The following is a 23,636-nucleotide window of genomic DNA, read 5'->3' as shown; positions in this document are numbered from 1 at the left end:
TGACTTATTTTAAGCAGCTAAAGATGAACGAGGCATTGATCTTGGTAGGCAAATTGTGCTTGATCCTTCCAAAGAAAATCTTCCCTTGGTGCGTAGCTCCCTTTCCAGCCTCTGCTCACTCCTCCTGTTGTGTGGTGCCCCTGCTCAGCACAAAGTTTCAGCTCAGGAGCATCTTCCCACCTTTACCCAGCCTGGCTCTCAGCTGGGCAGCTCTGCTCTGCTCTCCTCTGTACGAGGTGAGGCTGATGGCATCTGCTGAGGTTCCCCTGCGTGCACAGGGGTGGTGAAAGCAGTACAGTGTTACCAAAAAAGCTGCTGCTTCCCAGCCCAGGCAAATGCTCTGTTGACTTTTGCAACAGAACAGAGAAGTTCTCCACCACGCAACAGGCAGACAAGTAATCCTCGTGCAATTTATCGCAAATCTCTTGATCCAGTCTTTGAATTTGAGAGCCTTATGTAATGTAAATACATATGAAAGCCTATTAGCCTCCTTTGATCATATTAACCTGCCGCTGTGCACAATTAGTTTGAATTTTTTTGTCTGAAAAGCTCCATATTAGTGTAAGGAAAAACATAAGGGAGAGATTCAACCTGTCAGGAGAAAATAACTTTTGAGAGGATGAGAATTTTGTATGATTACATGACTCAAGCATAATTCTTGCCAGTCTATCAAGGAAACCAAGTCGGACTGTCTCATGAAGAGCTCCAGGACACCGCTGGGCTTTCTGCTGGGCTTGTCTTGGGGCAGACACAGTCCCTGGCTGTGGGTGGATGCTGTGCATTACGTAGTGGGGTGACAAATGGTGTCAGGATGGAAGAGGAGATGTCAAGACCTCAATATTAAAGAATTTGTAGCCTAAGTAGACACGGTGTTCTCAGGAAACAAGAGTAATGCTGTGCCCATTTTAAAGATCTTATCAGTGGTTGGCAGAAAAAGAAAAAAAAAAAAAAAAGTGGATTAAATGTTAAATTCACAGCCCAGTATTGTCTCTTATCCATGGGATCATCACTTCTCTCCCAGGGGCCCAGTTTCGTGCTCCTTGAAAATAGATTGACTGATGAAATGGAAGATGTCGTACACGGCAGTTTCACCCCGACTGTTGACCATACTGTAGGTGACACTGCCTTGAATAGCCTGTCTGAAATGGATGCCCAGCCTGCTTTCTCCAGACTGCCTGGCATTGCCCTTGAGCAAGCTGTTCACGAGGCTTGATATCCCTGGAGATCAGTCTGGCCTCCACCAGAACCAATCCTATCTCCTCTCTCCCGCGTGGACCATTCACCTGACAATTCATCACTTTTAGCCTCTCCAAGTAGAAGAAAGGATCGACACAATGGCAGTGTTGCTCCTCCTGTACAAGGCATGGGAGTTATTACCTTCCCCTCCAAGATTTCTGCCTGTGTTGGTCTCACAGATGGAGGAGGCTGGAGCTGCAGCCTCCCAGAGGAGACACAAGGCCTCTCAGAGCCACTTGTGCAATAACAGCAGCACCTCTTATCTGCAAAGACCATTTAAGCAGTAAAATACTCCATCCGAGCCGGGCACAGCCAGGTTTCCAGTTTAATTACATGGGAAGATGAGCTGTAGGGGGAAGGGAAGAAACCTAACCCTGTCCAACAAAGGTATTCCGGAGGGAGCTGCTTAAACTCGTCCACAGGGCTAATTAGCTGTGTTATTTTCTTGTTATTTCTGGGACCCCTCTACAGTGTCAGATGTTTGATAGTCACCAGCAAGTGGAAACAAAGGGCATCCTCCAGGCACGGCACTGGAAGAAGGCTGGGTTTGCTGCTTCGTGGTTTTTTCACAGCCCCAGGGCCAGGGTCTGTGCATGGCTCCTTGGTCTATCGGTGCCACCAAAACCTGACACCTTCCCTGCTTGTTTCCCTGTGTCTGGGGGTGCCGATATGCTCTGGTCTTCCTGAAAAAAGCCCACCCCAGAGTGCTTGAAAAATTGCTCTGTTCCTTCCTCTGTGACTCTGAGTGCTGTCCTACCCTCAGCTGACAGCCAGCGCACAATCAGAGCTAAGTGCTTTGTTTTTCAAGATGAGGCAGAGATGAGAGAGCTACACATGCCAGAGCTTTGTGTTTGCACTCTTGTTGGTTTAGCCTCTTGCACAGCATCGAGGAAGCTCTTCTGCCCACTCCAGAGGACCTTGCTGGCAAAGACACCATGGCCTCCCCATGCCCTCTGTGGGTTTTGTGCCAGAGGAGTGCAGCAAAGCAGAGGAGAATCTCAGCAGAGCTGGGGCAGTGCTTGTTGTTATATCCAAGACACCATTTGTTGGCTTAAAATACCCCACCAAATGTTTTGGTGCACAGAGCTGAACCCCAGAAGTGGGAGAAACTGGGCATAGAAGTGACCCAAAAAAAAAGCCAAGCTGTGTCCCTGGGGAATCTCATGGGGGAGGACATGAGGAACACAAGAATGTTGATAACATCTGAGCATTGCCATGCTTCTCTCTTAACTGAGTTGTTTTTGGCAACGTGGGGGGCTGTTTGCTGAATGAGGCAATAGGTGGGCATTTCCAGGTTTGTGATAATTCGGGGGATTGTAAAGAAGCAAAGAGGAGAAAATAGCAGGGGACGCAAATGCACGAGATATCTTTTCTCTGCTTCCCTGTTAGCAATGGTTTTCTCAGCAGTGATAATTCAGGAGAGGCCCTTTACCTCGGCAGCCATCTGAGATGATTTTCCAATTAGCCAAATTCTCAGGCTGGCTCCCGTGAGCTGTGTGGAGAGCTCCTCAGCAGCGCATTACTCAGCCTGCTTGTCATTTCCATCCTGGCCTCACGGGTGGATCTCGCTCTGAGCACACCAGCTCTGTGACTACCAGCTTATCTAATACTTTTTCTTCTCTGAACCTGTACCTTGGAGGTTCTCAGGTGGCTTTTCTGATGCAGCCTGAAGGACCTTCTGGGCCTGCCAATGTACCCTGGCTGGAGGGGACAGGGGTCTCCACACCGACTGCACCCAGTTAGTCCTGGAGCTACAGCAGCATCAGGAGCTTTTGGGGTGTCCAGCAGCCTGATGGCAGCCAGCCCTTCAGTCAGGAGTATTTATTAGACTTCTGGGTGGGCTTCTCTCAAGAATATCATCTAGAAAGTGAAAAGAAATGATGTACCTGGAGCCATTCTGTCTGGGTGATGGGCTCGGGGGCAGGATGGTGTGGGAGCAGAGCCAGGACACCACTTGTGTGCCTGCTTAGGACACACTCTGCTCCTACAGGTGCTGAACATGGGCACACGTGGCAGTAGCACTGAGGGCAGTCTCTCACCCATGCTTGTCCCTGTTGTGTTACAGACCAGGGCTGTGCTCCCAGCACCAACAAGCAGCTGTGTAAAGAGGCTGGAGGATGCCCGTGGGATCTGATCCTGCCTAGGCCTGTGCCAAGGATGGATGTACAGCCCACGGCAGCTTCACTAGACCAGGCAGCCCTTGCCAAATGGGTACCTGAAGACAGCCTTGGACAACCAGCTGGTATGCTAAAAGTCCTGTTATATTAATAAAGGCTTGGCCTGAGCTTCTGGGGAGCAGTGGTACGCTTCCCAGTCACGACGCCTTCTTTCTACGGGCTCCCAGAGTTGTGAGCCATGCCAGGTACCTCAAATGCTCTCTGATCTGCGTATTGAAGTTTCTCAGAGATGGATTACCATGTGTAATTGCCATGATGGATAACGCGGCGTGGTATTGAACGGGGCCCTGGAGTCATTCAGGACCTACATTCGCCCTGCATGTTCAGATGGAAAATTAAATGATTCTTAAAATAATAAATGTGCACCCTGGAGAGAAATACTCAGCTGCTCCCTCAAGAGGAGCTGTGCTGTTCTTGTGTTGAGCAAGGAATGAGGAAGGTAATTGAAAAGTTATTACTTTGGGGGCAAATTTATCTTGGCTTGTATAGCGCTGCAAATACACTTGACTGGTGAAGCAATACATGAACTGCAACAGGGAGAGCAGCCTGCTGCAGAAAAACCAGGCCAAACGATCTGGGGGTGATTTTTGCACAGCCCTGTGCTCCGTGTGGTGGCTGCGGTCCTGAGCTAAGGCTGTGCCACCCAACCTGGGTGACAGCGTGCAGGCTGATGTGTGCCACATGCCCACGGAGGTCCCCAAAAGCTGCAGGGCAGTGGTCAGAGCAGGAGTGCTGGGACACGGGCAGCAGGCTAAGAGAGGCTGCCCCATGCCAACATCTCTCCAAAAGTGCCACGGCCTCGAGCCCAGTGCCCTGCACTTTCCCCATGGGCAGCTTCATTGGGTAGTGCTGGATGGAGACCACAGGCACCCTGCTGTGCTTTCTCCAGCTGCTAGCAGCCATTTGGGCCCTTCCATGTAATTTTATCTTTGTGACTGTGCTGTGGAGGTGGAAGCAGGATGGGAGGACCAGCAGGTGGGAGGAGGACATTATCGACGTATCTGTAATGTGAGGCTCAGCCCCAGGACAGGGGCAGGGTGATGGGGGAATTTCTGCCTTTGGAGATGCTCAAACCTCAGCTGGACAAGCCTGTGATACAGCTTGGAAGCTGGCCCCTTTGTGCAGAGCTGGAGGCCTCCAGAAGTCTCATCGTGCCTCAGTCACTCTGCTTCTGCTGGGCTGGTTTGCAAAGAGAAGGAATTAAACCCCGCTCGTCCCACAGAGGTGAGGATGTTTTGGGATCTGCAGTCTGCCTCATCAGACAGCTGAGCCTCAGACAAGCTACAGCAGAGGACATTTCCACAGTTGTGCTGGAGGTGTGAGGGGTTTTCAGGTCTCCCAGATCAGGAAGTGACAAGGGTGAGGGTGCCCTATGGGATGGTGTGCTGATGCTTTGAGAAGGTGCTGGCATGGCTGCGTGGTGCTCCAGCCCCTCAGCCCTGGGCCCTGCACACCCCAAAGTGAGAAAAGCAAGAAAAAAAAAAGAAAGAAAAAAAAAAAAAAAAAAAAAAGCAGAAAGGGGAATTTTCTCCTCTGTGTCTGCTTAGGGCCTGGCCTGTCTGCAGGGAATTTCAAAGCAACACTTCAAAAGTTTTTTTTTTTCCTGTTTGTTTTTAAAAATTAATTCAAATGAAATAAAAGTTTTCACATGTTGGCTTTGCTGTTTTTTATTATTAAAAAAAAAAAAAAAGCTCTCAAATAATTAGAGTACTCCAAGTAAACAGGCTCTTCATGCTTTATTACCTGATGTGTATTATGGCTCTGTTAATGCACTGTGGCATTTCTGCCATTTTCCGTATTTCAAAATGTTTTAAAGATGGGACTCAAATCATCAGCATTAATTGCCAGCAAAACAGAAATGAACCTTCTAAAAGGGAAATCATTTTATAGCTCTAATTTGATTAAGCGGCAAAGCTCATTGTTTCCATCTTAGGTGGACAGTAAAAACACGAGTAAAGTTAATATTTATTAATCCTAATGTGCAGGCCAGGTAATTGCATTGCCCGCTGCGGCAGTGAGGGCTGCGTGACTCTCACTTGCTCTCTCGCTGTATGTTTGCACACCCTTTGGGTAAACAGGAAAACGAGGAGGGTTTGGTGCTAATTAGGGAGACGAAATCTTCTTTGCAAAGGGCTCCTGATTTTAATTGTGAGCTCGGTAATTGTGCCTGGTGACAGCAGCCCAAACCCAGGGGTGGGTGAGCAGCTCCGGGAGGAGCCATGGCTTACGCGGGCAGAGACGTGTCCGTGGGCGTACACATGTATGCAGGAGCTCTCTCATGTCACACACACATCTTCCCACAATTCCAAAATGACTTTTCTTCCCCGCATTTTTTTTTCTCCCTGTCCCTTTCCTTGCATCCAGCTGAGACGTGAAGCATCCTGGTGCTGTGAGCAGGGCCAGTACCGTGCTGTCACCGACATCTCGGGTTCACAGAATCACAGAATCACAAAATTTTCTAGGTGGTTCCCCAAACCTAGGAACTTCTGGGGCTCTTTCTGCCCTGGCTCCTCTGCAGCCAGTGGATATTTACCTCTCCTTGGCTGCTGGCTCAGGCCCAGTTCAGTGCCTGGATGGTTTTGCCTTCAACAGTTTGCTTGCCCATGTCTATAAATCCGCTCACTTCAATCAGTGCATTGGGCAATTCTTGGCATCTTGGCTGGTGGACACTGGCCTCTTCTGTAGGAAAGATGCTTTATAAGGCAGAAGTAGGTGTGCACATTGGGGGAAAAACATGATGATTGCCCAGGGCATCACACCACTAAGTCAGAACCACACTGGGCACACAGCTTTTACATCTCTGACTTAAAAATACCTGCATCGAGCCCCTCTTCCCATGGGGGCATCACCCTGCAGCCACGCAGTGGTCACCACGACCTCCCTGTCTGAATGTGAGCCTGGCTGGGACCTGCCAGGCTGAGGCAGAAACAGCCCCCAGCTCACCAGACGTGGCCGTGAGCAGGTGCTAAACCTGTGACCTCTGCACCAGCACCTACCTAAATTAACACAAGCTGCTTCCCAGATCATTTGTGCTGGGCAGGGGCAGATTAAGGAACTTTCTAGCCTCCTCCCAGTCCACTCAAAGAAAAGAGCCCCGCAGGGTCACAAATCGACCATTTGATTTCCCCACCAAGCCAGCTCAGCATCTTGCAGGATTGGCCCCCTTGCATCCTGCCTTTTAATTGCTGACTGATTGTAATATAGGATTTTATTTTCCCTATAATGACTCTTGGGGCCCCCAGATGTTCTCCTCAAGTGTGGTTGCGTCAGCACTAGAGACTGAATGACTGATACCAGCAATTTTTACAGCTTGAAAGGAGAGAAATATGTGAAGGGGATTTAATTTAGCTCTGATACTGTGTCTTCATCTTCAAGACTCTACAAGAAAACGACATCAAAAGGTTATTTTACAACGAGAGGAGGGAGAATTAGCCTGAGAGGGAGAGATCACCGAGCTGGCTTTCTAATATCAGTTCATTATAGGGAACACGTTTGCACAGCCGCTTCACTGCTGCTGTTAATTTAAACCAAGATGATTAAAAGCTGTAATTGCACCATTTTAAACAAATGTCCGCTATCTGGATTATTATATTTTTAATTAGCGTGGCTCTGTCCAATGTTTTTATCTCTCTGATTGATTTGTTTATGCTGCATTTATTTATAATGCATTGATCTCCCTGACCCTGCTACCTCCCCAGCCTGCAGTTTGGTCACGGTTCCAGCAAATGGAAGAGGGAGTGTGACCCGAACCAGGAAAGAGCAAAAGGTATGGGTCAGCTCTCCCTCCCGAGCTCGTCACATCTTTCTTTCTTGCCTCCTGACCCAAGAGCTCTTCTGCTATTTGCTCTTCCCCAGAGCTGTGGAGGAGGCTGATGGGCTGGAGGGCTGGCTGGCAGGGAAGTGGGATGGGGAAGGATTGAATTGTCCTTCAGGAAAACTTGACAAACACATGGTGCTGGCAGGAGCATCCCAGGATCCTGAGGTTTCATCCTGTGTGGTAGGACCCATCCTTTAAGCATTATGTCCCCAGCAGGATCATGCTCCTCTGTCTTCAAAGGACTGTCTAAAAATGTAAAATTTCCCTGGCAGAAGGCAGGATTTCCTGGCACACTGTGCTACCTGTGCTGGAAATAGCTCCTGCCCAGAGCTGTTGAACAAAGCACATTTGCAGTCCTTGCTCTCTTTCTTAGCACCACCTGAAGCAATGCAACTGTTGGGGAAACCCCAGATGAGCACCTAAGCCCATGCTGGACCTCAATACCCCATTGCACGCTGCTGTCTGTCAGGGGCAAGGAGAGGCAAGCATGAATACCTTGTAGATCGTTGTCCTGATGTTCAGGGCACTTCTGGTTGCTGCTGAAGACTTTACTGATGGGTAAGTGCTGCGAATATGCAAGAGACCACTTGCTCCTATAGGCTTCTGGGTGCCTCTGCTGCTGCAGTTCTCTCTTATCACTCACAGTATCTGCGGGTCAGGGGCTGCCGTGGACCCCCTCGTGGAGGTTGTCCAGCTAGGATCAGCATCCCAACTGTTTCTGTGCCCTGTTTTGTCCTGAGACCTCTCTCCCAGACTCGGTTTTGCTATGAACACTGAGCTCTGCAAACAGGCAAGTCCTACAGCACTTCCCTGCTTCCGAAAAACAGCAACAGAGACATCAACCAGAAACCCAGACCAGCTCCTGGGCTTTGCAAGCCTGGGAAGCCAGATCCCAGATACCTCTCCTGGCATCCATGCTAGAGATTTTCTTTATTGGTTATACGATTCACACCACCTGCCCGTTAATGGGTGCCCAGAAGAGTGCCAGCTTAGCTCTGGGACCGGTGACTAAACACCCACCTTGGCTTCAGGGCCCGCTCCGGTTTCTGCTGTTGTTTCTTCGTGCCCTCAGGGACCCCGCTGCTGTGCAGCCCTGGAACAGAGGGAGAAGCGTGACACGGGCCCCTCGGTGGGGAGCCAGCCATGGGTGGCAGGTTTTCCAGGCTGCAGGGTGGATGAGCAGCTCCTGGGATCCCCGCTGATCCAAGGGGAGCTGCTTCTGCCTCTGGGGACTTGTCCAGGGGGGGTGGAGGAAGATGTTCTCTGGTGTTTTGCTCTGTTCTGATGACAGCCAGGTTTTGATTCAAATAGCTCTGCAAGAAGAGGGAGAGGTTTACCGTGAAAGACTCCAACTTTCACTTAAAACATTTTTTCTTACATTCCTACAATTCCTCCAGACCCTCCCTCAAACTCTCCTAGGAACAAATATTCTGGAAGATGCTCCCTAAAGCATTGCCTGTTTTGTGCTTTGCAACCCTGCCAGCTGTCCAGGGGACCTCTCCCCCTGCCCCTACAGCTGTTTTATTTGCCCAGCAGGACTGACCGTCTTTCGGAGGTAAGCTTCCACCTCGGAGCCAGCTGCATCCTCGATCAGGGTGAGGTGGTCCAGGATCCTCGCCCCTTTCAGCTTGCACAAAGTGTGCAGCAGAGTTTTCAGGGTCCGCAGGGGGAGCTCGTTCGTGCACTGCCTCAGTTTCTCCTTTGGGATTGACTTCAGGAGGGTGTTGACATCCAGCAGGATTTGGTCCAGGTCGATGGTGCTGATGGTGTGTGGGAGAAGACGTGTAGTCCTCCAGAGACATTTGGCCAACAGGTCAGAAAACTTATCTGGGCTGCCGTCGGCACTCAGGCTGCCTTGGAGCAGCTTGAGCAAGGCACAGAAGATCCTCGTCTGGTCAGATTTTTCTAAGACCCTTCTCATGAGGACATTAATGGACTGTATGAGCTTCTGATCTTCCTCTCGGTCCCCCTCCAGGAATTCCAGCATTAAGGTAAGGAGGTTGTGCATTACATCTTTCAGCACCTCCATCGAGGCCTCCTGAGCCAGTTTCTTCTCCTGGAAGAGAAACATCATGGCCTGGATGACGCCTTTGCATCGCAGGATGATTTGCTCTTTCCCACATTTCTCATCAGATTCCTTTTGCTTTTTGATCAACTTGAATGGTTGGAAGCTGGCTACGAGGAACTCATTAATGTGCCCAGCCATGGCTTCTGCTTTGTTCTTCTGCCTCAGGATCTTCTCAATTTCTTCCACTGCCTGAATGCTGGTGTCAGCATCGCTATTTCTGATGCCACAAATAAGGGAATTAATAGCAGGGGTGATGTTATGACACGTGTTTTCGGTGTCTGAGGAGGCGGGCAAGGTCTGGAATTCAGGGATCGTTTCTAGATGAATGATGTCCCTCAGTTTTAAGTGCTTGTATTTTCTGGAGACCAGCCTGCACTTGTGCTGTCCTGTATGTGGAGGCAGAGACCGAGGAGCCTCAACTGCCTTATTCAGATTTCCTCCTTCAGGGCTGGTGGGCTCTGGCTTTGAGGGTGCACCTCCTGCCTGCTGGCAGACGTCTTCACAGCCGGTGTTTGACTCCTGTTGAGGCTTTTCACAAAGATGTTTTGCCGGACACACTTGTGGCCTGCCAGGTTCCTGCTCTGCAGTTTGTCCCAGCACCCGCATATATTCTTCAGGGAGATCCCCAACAATTCTGAGCACAATTTCCCCATGGGTTTTGCAGGCTGTGACCATGATGTTTAGAGCAGCGTTATGAATAGCTCTGTCTTTGTCTCCGATGAAGGCAGCTATCTTCTTCAAGGCTTTGCCAGGGCTGGGCTCACACACTTCCAGGCCGTACACCTCGAGCAGATGACCCATCTCCACCAGGCATCCTGCCTGCTGCTTGGTGTTCTGGAACTTGATGCCTTCCATGAGGAAGCTGAACACCTTCTTAGCCGGGTACACCAGGCACGTGCCCTTCAGGACAGCATGCACCAATTTACAAATGACTTTCCTTGGCTCCCCCATCTTCAGGACGAGGTATGGAAGGAAGGAAAGGGCCTCATTCTCCGTCAGCTGGTACTTTTCTTGGATCAGCAAAGTCAGCAGTAGGTTGAGGTACTCCAGGCTCTTGATAAGCACCCACGTGTTGGAGTCAAAGAAACGCAGGGAAAGCCATTTCAGGATCAGGTCCAGGCAGCTGATGACTCCTTCCTTCTCTGTCTCCAGGTGCCTGATCATCACGGCCAAGGCTTTGATTTGGTGCAGGAAGCTGGGGTGGAACAGTTCCACCTGGAAGCTCCTGGACACGCAGCTGCTCATCTGGGCCTTCAGCTGCTCGATGTACCTTTTGTTGGGAGCAGTGAAGTTCCACTGCAGCACTTTCCTGCCTTTCTCGTCCCTCAGTCTTTGCTCTTTCCCCCTGGGGACAACAATGAAGATGGGTATGGCATTGTCCTCATCCTTCAGCGTTGGCTTTGCCTGTGCTTTCCCCTTGGCTGCACCCACGTCTTTCACGCCTTCCTCTCCTGGTGTGGGCTCCTTGGGACCCTGCTTCTGCTCTCTGCCGGGTTTGGGTGCTGGCTCTTCAGCTGAGGCTTGTGAAGAGAAGGCTGTTGTTGCAGGTGGTGTGGTTGGAACAGAGGGCAAAGTGGCAGTGGCGTTGTCTGTAGGGTGCCCAGACAGTGACTCAACAGAAGCAGCAGGTTGTGCTGACAGGCTGGCATTGGCATTCTCCAGGATCGCCAGTACGTGATCCCTTGCACCCGCCTTCAGCTCGCTGGTGGCCTCAGCCATCTTCTCAAAGCCAAGGTGCATGATGAAGAAGGACAGGGCTGCCTGTGAGGCTGCGAACACGTCCCCGTTGCTGTCCTGTAGGCAGGAGAAGAGCAGCGGCACGCAGCGGAGCAGGTCCGAGGGAGCTGACCGCAGGGTGGGCAGCTCTTCGGCCAGCCACCGTGCCAGCTCCTGCTTCTGGAAAGCCATTGCTTCTCCCAGCTCTCCTGAAACCTCCTGCCCACCCAGCCACTGTGATATGTCGAGCTGTGCAGCCCAGGCATTCACGGCAGCCAGGGCGGCCGCTCTCGTGCTGCTCTTGCTGTTCCTGAGCAGAGCGATGAGGGGAAGGCCCAAGTCCTTCATGTGCTGTGCAATGTTGGAGCCCATGGCTGTGGGGAGGTGCTGGAGGACCTTCAGGGCCATCTGTACCAGGCTGGGGTTCGGGTCATGGAGACAAGCCCTCAGGGCTGTTGGGAGCTCTCCTATGTTTGGCTGGATGCGTTTGGCATCCTGAAGGATGCAGGTGACCTCTTCCAGGCCCTCCTTCTGGACGCTCCAATCCTTCTCCTGCAGCTTGGCCAGCAGCTGTGGCGTGATCCTGTCACTGATGTCTATGGCTCCTGTTCTTCTGTGATCCTCCTGGGTCCCATCATCCAGGCCTGGTTTGGGGTTGGCACGGCTGGGAGCTGGTGGGACCTTCCCGTGCACCTTCTTCAGCTCAGCATCTATCTGGGGGAGAAGGGGCAGCTTCTCACTCTCCATCAGCTCTCTGAGCGGGTCTCCCAAGTACAGGTAAATAACCCCCAGCAAAGTGATGGCCGATCTCTGCACGCTGGGCTGAGCAGCAGCGAGAGCAATCCTCAGGGTATTTATCAGTGTCTTGGCCTCCATGCCAGCAAAGCCAAATTCCAGGATTGCCTTTGACACCCAGTCCAAGATTTTGGTCTGGATCCTGGAATTACTCTGTGAGAAAGCCAGTGCCACAGCTGCCTGTGCTGTCCATGGCAATGAGCATGCCTCTGCTATAGCTGTCAAGGCTCCTTGGGCACTGGTGCTGCACAGCACGTCTCCCACCATTTCCACCACACTTTCCAGGACAATTTGAGCAGACGTCCTGGAGAAGTCCCCTTCCTGGGCTAGCAGAGTGATTGTGTGAAGTTTCTTCTGCATCACCTGGAGCTTTGTCTCCTTGCACCCCCATGACAGCAGTCTCACCAGGGCTTGGCACGGTATCTCGCTTTTCTTCATCTCCCTGATAGCCTTCTGCAGGGTCTCTATGCTGGAAATCCGTTCTTTCCAATCATTGCTTTCCAAATGCTGAATGCAGGTTTCAGGAAGCACCGCTGCCACCTTTTCCTTGCACTCTTCCTCCGAGAGCTCTGGTTCACACATCTTGCTCGAGCCCACCCTTCACATCTGCTGTTGGGCTCTGTCCTTCCAGGGCCGGCCAGGTTTCCTTCCAAGCACCCTAAACGAGGAGCAAGAGGGCGGCGCGGGGTGTCCTTGCCAATGGAGAGGTGCAGATGTTACGGCGGCACCTTTGGGCCCCTCCTGGCAGGGTGCATGGAGCCCACGAGCCACCTGCCACGAGTGCTGGCCATTGTGAGGTCGGAGCCACCCACGGAGAGCCACAGCACTGCGGTGGGGTCCCAGTGCCACCTCTGTCACCAGCAGCGACCACTCTTCCTGCAGGTGGGTCCGAGCCACTGGGAGGAGGCATCAGCACAGACAGCATCACCTCCAGCCCTCGTTGCCCCCAGGGGTGGTTTGTTCGGGCTGTGGAAGATGCAGTCTAGAGGCAGGGACTGCCACGCATCGTGCCACCACAGCCGTCTGGTCCCCTGAGCCTGTAATTGGACATAACCTTTCCTCCCTCTGCCCACACGGCTCCTGCTGAGACTGGGAGGCTGGCAGCTGAGTGAGTAAGGAGTAGTTTGGGATGCTGAACAACAACAAAATTGCCAGGGGAGAGAAGATTTTCACTGAGCCAATTTTTTTAAAGGTTTTCTTTAGAACAAAACCCACCGCTTTTAAACGCAGATAGCACAGTTCACTTTTATGCTATTTAACTTTCTTCCAGCCTGTTACAAGTTGACACCTTTTGCATGAGAAATGCCCTGTAGAAATGAAAAACAGGCCCTCAGCCGTGGGCAAAAATCTCTGGCAGTGCAGCAGCACTGCCTGCGTCCTCACAGGGAGGTGAGAATCCTACAGGGAAAGCTCCTTTTTTTGCAGGAGCCCTGCATCCAGCTCCACTGCTCGGACAGCTCCTGGTGCAGAGGAGACCTGTGCAGAGCATCTGCCCTCACGGACAGGGATGCACAGACCACAAACAGGACAATCCGTGCTCTTTGGCTCTCTCTGCTGGCTGCAGTGCACCCCACTCGTGGGCTGGTGCTCCTCAGGGGGTCCCCCAACATTGCAACCCCTGGGGAAGAGGCTGGTGTGGGGAGCAGAGCAGCAGGGACAGAAGTCCCGTGTTGGGGCCTCCGGGAAGGATCACACACCACAACGAGCACTAGAAGTAAAATAGGGAAGGAAAAATGTGGCAGCGAGGTTTCCCCAAAAAGCCTTGCAAATGCAACAGCTGATTTCTAGGAGGATCCTTTTCTTCCCTAAGCCTCCAGCTGGAGGGACAGATTTTCCTTGAAGGCAAAACCCAGAGCTGCGCAAGGGAGCAAATACTTGGGAGGGATTCACCAACTCTGCTCCGTGCTGGGGGAACAGAGCCTAACAAGTGCTGAGGGACAGACACGGGAGGGCTGGCAGCATCCCTCTGGGGCCAGCTTTGTCGGGGCTGGAGGCTGGAGCATTTCCTCCCACTAGCAGAGCACGGCAGCCTGCCTGCAGCTGCGAGGGATCGGGATGAAGGCAGCAGGGAGCAGCAGCAGCGATGCTCTGGGTGGTGAGCAGAACCAAGTCCCTCTCCCTTTGCCCCAGCAGTGAGCAAAGCCTGGCTCTGAGCGCATCATTTCATGCTTTCTCAGGGCATCTCTCTATAAGAAATACCGTGGACCTTTGTGAAGCCTCGTTTTGTTAATTGAGTGGGTTTTGGTTCCACCCAGGTGGGTTTCTTTGCTGGATGATGCTGGAAATATCAGGTCATGGCACAAACTGCCATGTGTACTGTACATATGAGAAAAACTGCACTTGGAGATATTTTTAGAGAGCTTGTTAATTTTGGGGGTTCTGCCAGGCATTTGCAGGATAAGTCTCCCAGGACTGGGATCCAGACTGCTGAGGCACTCACAGCATCTGGCCAAAAAACTCTTCTGGGTATGCTATTAGGTGCTAACAAAAGCGACAAATAATTCACTAATAAAACAAAGGAGGAAGAAAAAAGCTCAGTGTAAGTGAATTTTACTGCATTATTCTGGTGAGAAGCTGTCAAAAAGTCAGAAGGTGTTCAGAGGAGAGAGAGTACAGCCTGTTCCTTTATCATAATAACTTTTATTGCCTAGGTATAGTTTCTCACCCTGGTCAATAAGCATCCTGCTGCTTTGTTTTCAGCGCATTAGGGCTCGGTTACAGCAGCAAATGCTTCTTTCCAGCTGCCTGGTGCTGACCCACCCAGGGGCTGGGGGCTGCTCCAGTGCTCCCCAGAGGTGCTGGGATTTTGTCAGGATGGAGGGGAAAAAGATTCCCACGGTGAGAGCAAGAGCCTGGGAATAGGGGATGCTTCCAGTGCCCACAGATCAGAGCAATGATGAGTCTGCCCTGACGCTTGCTGGGAGCTACAGGGGCAGATAAAATGCAAAACTACCATGGAACATCTTACAGGCTGTTCTGGGTGAAGGACAGTTGTGCCCAGGGGTCTGGGCTCTTTATAATTTCTACAGAGCCAAAAAGAGCAAGCTGATGCCAGAGCGGCCCCAGGCTATGAAGTCAGGATCCCAGAAGCATTCCTCATGCACCACAGCTAGGATTGCTTCGAGCTATCTGTCACCAACAAGCCCTCTGGGCCAAGGAAGACTTGGCCTTTCTAACAATTTGGGCCTCAAATAACGAAGATCCTGGCCTGCTTGCTAGAGCCAATGGCCCTTCCTGGCATCGTTACTTGGAGAGGTTGCTGCTGGGGATGGATGAGCAGCTCATCGCTGGCTTCCCATGGGGGCATCTGTGCTCTCAGGCCTCATACAATCTTTTCTGGTTTTCAATAAAAGCAATCCTTTGGACAGCAGTTTCAAGCCCTTTTACATGGCTCCTCGTGGACATTTCCCTGCAGTGCCTCATGAATCACCAGCTGAAGGTACATGCTGGCGTGGGGATTGCTCTGGGTCTGCCCGTGCCACTGAGTGCACGAGGAGAGGTGAATCAGCCAGCGGGGATCATCACAGCCCCCAGGCTGCCCCAAGATGATGCAGGGGCTGCTCCTCCACGGAGCCTCGGCTCTGAGCTGCCGAGAACCTCACTGGAAAACCTCTCTCAAAGCCTCTCTTTTCCCCTTTGGCAGCTCAGGCCCGTGGAGCTGACTGCACCGTGTGCTCTCACCCCACATCCACATCCAGCCCGGTACGAGTCTTCCCAGGCCAGTATGCTGTGCTGTGGCTGCATGGGCAGGGATTACATCCAGCCATTTAATCCCTTTAGCCCATAGTTCCCACCTATCTAAGAGAAGCAATAAATCTTTCTTTGTCTTTGTAGCCTCTGTAGCTCAGCAGGGCAAGTCCATCTCTGGCATCGTGTTTGCACGGCTCCCAGTCCCTGGGATTGCAGGTGCTGCTGTGGTGCTATTACATGTGATGCTGCTGTGTTTGATGCCCTGGGAGCCACCTCCCCAGCCTCCAGGAGCTTCTGAGCTGCCTGAAGGAGCAGGTTTGTCTGTCTGCCTCTGAGCAGAGGGGACTCACACTTGCCTCCACCAGTACATCTTCATTAAGCCGCGCAGAAGCCGCCGCGCCGTGCCGCCAGCCGCGCCGCCGTGCCGGGCTGGTGTAGCATGTGAATCACTTCGTCTTGGTTCCTGCCTGTGCCCGTGGATCATCCATATCCCTGCGTGTGATGGGTTTCACTCCTGCAGTTGGCAGGATTAAACAACTCCCTTCAAAAGAACTGCCTGAGCATAGTGGCCAAGAGGAAAAACCTCAGGCGAGGAGCGCTCTATTTATAGCCCGTGAAGGATGGACCCGGTGCATAAGAATATTCGAGCCCCCGGCACCTCCACCCCCCTCTCTGTTCCTATAGCTGTTGTCTTACAGCTGTCTCGGCACTGAAGAATTGGATGCTTTTTGAAAGCTGACTGGATCCTCAGTCAGGAGAGGAGCAAAGGGACAGGGGTGGGGAGATCTCAGCTTTGCTGAGTCCCCTAGAATGCGTTCCTTAGAGGACATCCAGCAGCAGAGGAATCAGACGTGATATAGGACTGGTGCTTTCCCCTTGGTCTGCATCTACACTTTCAAAAGGGGTCCTATTCTCACCCTATCTGCTTTCAGGGCAGCAAAATGATCTACGTTGCTTGCAATTCCCACAGCACTTCCAGGAGGCTCCCCCAGGGCTGCCCCTTTGCTCCCTCCCAGGGGTGAGTTAATGTTGCACCCAGCTCAGCTGCACCAGCCACAAAGAACAGCAACCCCAGTTCTCACCTTCAGAGACGATGTCTGCAAAATATTTCCTACCTTTACTCCCGAATGATGAATTTCTGATCAAAGTGACATTTGTGCCCCACACCTCCAGCTCACCCATGACTGCACGACAGAAAGCAGCACGGCTGGGAGGGGAAGAGGCTCTGGAAAAGCACGACGAATTTATCTTCCATTGAGGAAAGTGTTTCTTTTTCTCGGTGCCATCTCCTACCCAGCTGACACTTTTAATATTGTCGTTAATGATGATGTAGTGGGTAGAAAAGCTGCTGTAGCGGGTTTACTAGGTAGAAAGATGCTGATGGCGTGGGGCTAGCACCTTGCCTTTACAGGGATGCAACCCCCCTGCACAGTGGAACAAAGAAGAAGTTTCTGAAGGGATTTCAGAAGCGGTGTTTGCTGGGGATGTTGCAAGGGAGAAAATACACCAGGTAAGAAAATGTTTTGGTGTTTGTGAGAGAAAAGAAAAAAGGCACATTGGGGGTGAAGCAGCACTGTGAGCCTCTTTTTTGATACCCACAGCTTCCAACACACAGCTGTGATTTCCAGCAGTGACACTGGAACAGGGTGCAAATCCTCTAGCCCGACTGAATTGCCGGTGCTGTGGATTTGACTCAATCCCAATTACAGGGATTTGATGTCTAAAATACTGCAGTGTCCCTAGGTCCCTTAGAAAGACAACAGCAAAAAATTTTACGTAAAGAAATTGTGTTATATATGTGCATGTGGGGGCTGTGCTGCCATTTGCCCCGAGACGGGCAGCGTTTCCAAGACAAGCAGGTTGAGAGAGGTGAATTAGGTTTCCTCAGTGACCAGTGAGTCCCAGCATCACTGTTTGAAACATAAACTTTATTGCAACAAAGGATTAAAAATAGTACATCTGAAAGAGCCGCAGAGTGCATGTCATTAAGGAACTAGTCAGAAATCACAACTCAAGCAAATCGTGTACAATTGGAACAGAAAGTTTTATTAAAACAACTTGAAATTGAACTCAGATTTTCCTCGTGTGTTTCATTTCACCATAACCGTGTATTTACAGTCTTCGCCTCGTGTGGTGAAGGTTCTGCTCGGGGCGGGGGGCTAGGAGGAAGGCAGGGATGGATGGGGAGGAGAGGTGGGTGTCAAAAGCTAACAGGATGTGAAAGTTTTCCAGAAGAAGTTCTTGCAGCCCGCTTTGCGTTCCCGGGGCGCCAGAGCGGGGTTTGAGTTAGCCGAGCGCTCCAGCTCCAGTCTCACTTCGTCCTGCTCGGCCCCTCGGGACAAGTCCTCAGACTCCAGGGCTTCATTTTCTGTCTGGCTGGGCTCTGAGAGCAGTTCTGCCAAAAAGTACTTGGCCAGTTCCTTGGGGAGAAGGGAGAAAAAGAGGGAGAGAAAGCACGATTACTTTTTGGCTACCTGGGGCTCGCTCTGTGCCCTTGCTCTGCGCCCAGGACAGCGGCACAGCTCCTCAGGAGACGGGGAGCTGCATCTCCCCAGCAGCTCAGCCCAACCAGCAGCTGCCCCGAAGCAGCCGTGGCTACAAAATAAAGCAGAGCAGGAGAGCACCGACATCTACCTGGTGGGCTGAAAGGATCACTGGGCAGGGAAGGAGCTCACCCGAGCATCTCCCTGCCACCCCATCCCTCCCAGATGAACTCAGAGAGGATGCTAAGGATGCTGCTGAAGCAGCACGGGGCAGGTTTTTGGGAAAGCAGCTGAGCTGGGGCACCCTCTCACTGGGGGATCTTTCCTCTCCTCCCTCCAAGCCCTGGATGCCCCCTTGCATGGCAGAAGACACCTTCCTGCTGCATCGAGGCAGCTGCCTTGGTTCTGCACCCTGGAGAAGCCTCGGGGAGCTTCTCCAGGGGCTGTGCCCTCTGTGCGGGCAGCAGCCGCTCCTCGTCCCCCAGCAGACTGGGCTGGGGGGGTCTCCCCATCCTGCCCCCAGCCATCCAGCCACCACGGCCCATCTCTGGTGGGGAACCAGGGGTCTGTCGGGGAACCGGGGGCTGCAGCAAGCGGCCTGGGGTCTGGAGCAGGGACATCGGGGAGGTTTGGTGAGGAACGGGAGGAACACACTGAGGGTACCGGGGTGCGCAGCAGGGAAGCGGAGGGGTCTGCGGAGGGGAAAGCAGGGGGTCTGCCAGGGGGGATGGAGGGGAGCAGGGGAGGGGAAGCAGGAGGAGAAGCGGGGCTGCGCAGCGGGGCTGTCGGGGTCTCCAGCGGGGTGCCCGCCCCGTCGGGGGGGGGCTCTCACCTGCTTCCCGGCGGCGGCAGCCAGGGATTTCTGCAGGAACTGCCGGAGCCGCGGGTCCGAGGGGGCGGCCGAGACGGTGCCGAGGGCCAGGGCGATGGAGAGCAGGGCCAGGGCGCAGTGGAGGCGGCACGACAGCATCTCGCCGGCGGGGCGGGCGCGGGCAGGAGGCGGCGGGGAAGCGCTGGCGGCTCCGCTGCGGCTCGGCTCCGGCGTTGGGGATCTCCTCGCCTCCCGCCGCCTTTATAAACCCTTCTCCTGACGTCAAGGCGGGGGCGCCCCCCTCGCCCCACGCCGCCGGGGGTGGGTCCCTGCCCGGGCTTGGGGAGGGGGGGGGGAGCCGCGGCCGGGGATGCTCCGCTCTGCCCGGGGCTGGCCAGGCGCCCACGGCGCTCCCCCCACTTTGTACTCCCCTCCTCGGTGCTTTCCGGCTGCCCCCCGCCTCCTTTTCTCCCCAAACCGCCGTCTGTCTGGGTCCTCGACGTTGCTCGTCTGCTCTCCCCTCTCCGAGCCTCCAGCATCCCCCCGGGGGGCGGTGGGGAACCCCCCGGCTGTGCGCCCCAGCGGGGCTGCCCGCCCCGTCGGGTAAGGAAAGGCTTCAGAATGGGGGAAAATGCAAACCTTCCCCCAAAAAGCGGCTTAGCAGCAGGGAACAGGGGGTGCTGAGCTGTCCCCGGGGGCAATTTGTGCCTCCCCAGCTCTGCAGCATCTCTGCAGCTGGGCAAAGTGGGGACCAGCCGGTGTCTTGGTGTCGTGCGTGTCCCCCCGGTCCTGGGTTCAATGATGTTGGTCCCATGGGGGATGTGCCCATCATTGGGATAACCAGTCTCCCCATCTCCCCCAGCCTGTCCCCACGGCTGGCTGGTGCCCACACAGACGGATCCTTCCACACCAGGGGACTCCCCAGCCCTCTGCCAGCAGCAGGAGCAGAGATTGGGGCTCTGCTACCACCCCACTGTGTGGTGTCGGGGGCCCTCTCCTCCCATTCCCAGCTGGGAGAAGTCAAAGGCTTGTGGGAACAAGGCTGCTGCTGCTCAGAGGTCTCCAGAAATCTCCAGAAGGACTCTTTCATTTCATGTGTAATTAACACCCACCCAGCACACTCACAGACTGCCTTGCTGAGGCTGGACTAGGAGTGAGGAGAGTGTACCGAGGTGTTCCTGCTCCACTTTACAGCCCAGCAAGGGGAATTGGTGCTGGGTGCTGGCTCCCAACCGGGCAGACCTCTGGGCTGAGCAGGCGCTGCCCTCCCTGCACGATGCACCCCTTTCTCTATGGATATACCTGCAGCCACTTTACATTCATCCTCTGCCTCCTCCCCAAATCACGCTGCAAATGAGTGCAACGGGGTTGATTTGGACCCAAGAGGAGCACCCTCAGTCCCATTGAGGATCCAGGTTTTCGTGGTGTCAGTGCATGCTGTGGCTCTGCCAGCCAGAGGGGGACAAGATTTGGAAGACGAGGTTGGCTCAGGCTCCTTCATTCTCCAGCACTGGGGGTGAGACCTGTGCCCCTGCCTGGGGATGCTGGAGGAATTATAGGGGTGTCCTCTGACAGTAGGAGAAACATTACTGCATGGAAGCATCTTGAATTTGTCCCACTGAGCTTTAGACACCTACCTGACAAAAGCAGGGCAGTGCTTTTTTGCTTTTTCTGGTCCTGTGCCCCACCAGGAGATGACTTGGCACCAGAACAGCCTCAGGAAGGCTCTGACGCCCACCCTGGTCCTTTATCCCCTCATGGGATTCAGCTGAGGTTGGGTGGAGGCAGGACCAGTGCCAGGGCACCAGTGGGAACTTGACTGTTTTAATGGAGTAAAATTGAGTTCCTATTAGATCTGAACCTTGCTCTGGATAAAATATTGAAAGGACCAAAATAATCTTGGTTCCCTCAGGCAGAATTTGGGGGGATCACTCTGATGTTCTCCAGCCAAAAACTTTTGGGATTCCATTTCAAATAATGCCTAAAAGAAAAATACAATTTAATCGAAGATGAAAATATGTGCTTTGGTTCTGAAAACCCTCTTGTGCTGACCTGAAGGAAACCAGCAGAGAGGGAGTGGAGAAGGGGGGATCCACCTGCCCCCTGCCTCTTTGTGGCGTCTCCTGCCATGCCCCCAGCGCAGGGCAGACCGTCAGACATCCTCAGGATGCTGGCACAGGCACGGAGGGGCAAGCAAGGTGCAGATCCATTCACCACTTCCCCCTCCCACGGCTCCTCCGGGGGATTACTGTGCTCAGATTTTTTTTCCCCTCGTTCCCTAGTCAGATAAATCCATCATCCGTCCGCTCGGCTGTGGCGAGGGCGATTCTGTTCCTTCCTCTGTGCCGCAGCGCTGCAGGGCATGTGGCTTTGCAGACGACTGGGTTGCATTGAATTCCTGGGACTGCTTCCTTACCCCCAGCTCTCCTCCAGCTTGCTCCACGAATCCAGAGCAGTCCAGCAGTGCCCGGACTGTGTGCACAGTGCTCAGCGCTGCGCCAGCAAAGCGTGCCCTCTGCTGTCACCGTGCCTGCAGGACCAGCTCTCCTCGCACCTCCTCACCCCAGCTGCTGCCTACAAGATGCTTCTCAGGCTCTCTCAGCTCCTTTTCCATGAGCAGAAAAACCTTGCCACATATCACTACCTTGACAGCAAGGAAAAAAAAAAAAATATATATATATATTATATTGCAGCACTCAGCCTTGGTGTAGTGCCAAGCTGTGATCCAGGAGCCAGGGCTCTGAAATTCCTCATCATAAAATTCCTCTGGAAAAGCATATATGCTTTATAGATGCAAATGAGTGAATAAGAATAATCAGCTGTGCCTGGGAGTTAATGAGAAACGAGAGCTAAATAAAGGGGAGAAACTCCTTCCAGCTGGTGCTGTGTGTCCCTGGGATGGGCTGTGCAGGGGGCAGTGGTGTCAGGATGCCATATGGGCTTGTAACAGCCCTTTGCAGGGTGCTGGGGACAGACCCAGCTCAGCAAGTGGTGGGCTGCCTTCTGCTTCCCACAGGGATGGGCAACATGTGAGGTCAAGAAATTCTCTTACTCCTTCTCATGGAAAAAAAAAAAAAAAGAGCCTTAAAGTAGTAGAGTTGAGATAAAATGCCTCTGTGCCTGGGCACAAGTAAGAACTGTGATCACGTTTTATTGCTTGCCTGTGCACACTATTTCTGACAGATATGGTGATGGTCTCCAGGCCACAGTCTGCTAGGTCATGTCCCTGTGCACTGACTGCAATTCCCTTGCTGCGGGTGTCACGCAGAGCTCGTGGCTTTTAGCCCGGGAAGGGCCACACTCACCACGAAGGTAGGCTGAGAGGGCTGGGGGGTGCTTGTGCTGAGAGGTATCTGGATAAAAAGCAGTTTCTGTAGCAAGATTTGGGTGCAAATCCATAAGAACTGGAGTCTCCCAGTTGCCCGGATTATTATTTATTCCTCAATGATCAGCACAAGGCAAGAGATGATGGATACAGGTGATGGGTGAGCACATGCAAATATGAAATAACAGAGGCTCTGGTTAATAAAATAGGGGTTTTATTTATTTAATTAATTTATTATATTTATTTTTAATTCTCATCTCTATTCATTTATTCCTGCGGCTCGGTTATTGCCGGGATCCTTCCCAATCTCCATCCTCGCCCGCCCTCTCGTGGGCACGCCGCAGAAGGCAGCGGGGCCCCCCCGGTGCTGGGCGCAGGCTGCGGGGCTGCCAGCAGCGATGGTGCGCAGGGCCCGGCTGTGCACATTTCCACATTTTGGAAAGAGCTGACTGCCGTGCCTGCATTTAAACCTTCCGTGCTTCAGTGTCAGCACGAGTTTTTCAGCACCAACCCGAGGACCAGGGGATAAATGGGTGAGCGCAGCACCGGCTGAGCCCCAGCACCTTGCTGCATCGCTGCTGGAGACCCCAAAAGTGCTTGGCCCGAAGAAACTCGAAGCCCCATTTCTCTGCAGGGTTGCCCCACAGCCTGTGCTGGGAAGTGAAATGAGGCAGGTGTCGGCAGCGTGGGAAATGTTTTTCGGTGCTGAAGAAATCTGAAGGGAAACGCGACCACATCCCAATGTTTAGGGCTTGCCTTCATGTGGGAGGAGGGGGAGATGGATATCAAAGGAGCTGCTCCAACATATTCTGGGAACCTTCCTGGAAAGCGGCCAGCTTGTCAGTTCGCTGGTGCCTGCCCTTCTGAGGCTGGGAGGCACCAACCCCCCTGTCTGGAGCTGGATTTCCAACTAACCCAGCGGCACCGACACGGACAGGCAGTACCAGGTCACCCTTTGTGGGCTTGGCAGCCCTAAAACACGCCATGCAGAGCTGTCTGACTGCTCCCTCGCCTCTACCAACACGGCCCACATGGAGCAAAGCTCACCGGCACAGGCTGGCCGTGCCAGCTGCCTGCAGACCTCTGCCCCGTGGACAGAGAGGGACAGAGATTGTGATCGCTTTGGCCGAGCTGCCTGGAAAAGCCGTGACATCATCGCTATAAAAAAGAACAAACACACAAAATCTGTCCCAGGGAGGAAACGCAGCCATGATCCAGGAAAGTACAGTATTTATTTTGCAAACGCAGCCGAGCGGCTCAATGGGGGCGCGGATACGCAGCCTGCTCCTCTGGGCGAAGTGGGGGCTATTGGCACGGCCCAGCAGCTTCCAAAAAGTGCCAGCTGAAGTGACCTGAGAGGTAGTGGCCTCAAAGGCAGTCAGATCGCAACAGAGAGGGGAGAAACCTAATATTTGTCAAATAGGGGTAGCACTTGGAGAGAGGTTGTGGGGCTGAGGTCCTGCTGCTGGCCAAGGCTGGCTGCAGGAGGAGGCAGAGGCTGCTCAGCTCTTGCTCTTA

The 23,636-nt window shown here is 53.1% G+C and overlaps 2 protein-coding genes across 2 annotated transcripts; both read right to left on the bottom strand.

Moving 5' to 3' along the window:
- Positions 1–8,740: 8,740 nt before the first annotated feature.
- LOC309881365 (cytoskeleton-associated protein 5-like) lies at positions 8,741–12,391 on the bottom strand (the record flags this gene model as incomplete). The annotated part of the gene is made up of 1 exon (XM_082767232.1): positions 8,741–12,391. One exon carries the CDS (start codon positions 12,389–12,391, stop codon positions 8,741–8,743), a length of 3,651 nt encoding a protein of 1,216 aa, XP_082623358.1.
- A 5,021-nt stretch (positions 12,392–17,412) lies between these two features.
- On the bottom strand, positions 17,413–19,008 carry SST (somatostatin). The gene is made up of 2 exons (XM_082766916.1): positions 18,815–19,008; positions 17,413–17,919 (listed from the first exon to the last, which is right to left on the bottom strand). The coding sequence occupies exons 1-2, from the start codon at positions 18,950–18,952 to the stop codon at positions 17,707–17,709; spliced, it is 351 nt and encodes a 116-aa protein (XP_082623042.1). The 5' UTR covers positions 18,953–19,008; the 3' UTR covers positions 17,413–17,706.
- Positions 19,009–23,636: the final 4,628 nt, after the last annotated feature.

Source organism: Aythya marila (assembly GCF_965140915.1).
Source record: "Aythya marila genome assembly, chromosome: 9".
Lineage (NCBI taxonomy): Eukaryota > Metazoa > Chordata > Aves > Anseriformes > Anatidae > Aythya > Aythya marila.
This window is presented reverse-complemented; position numbering and strand designations above follow the sequence as displayed.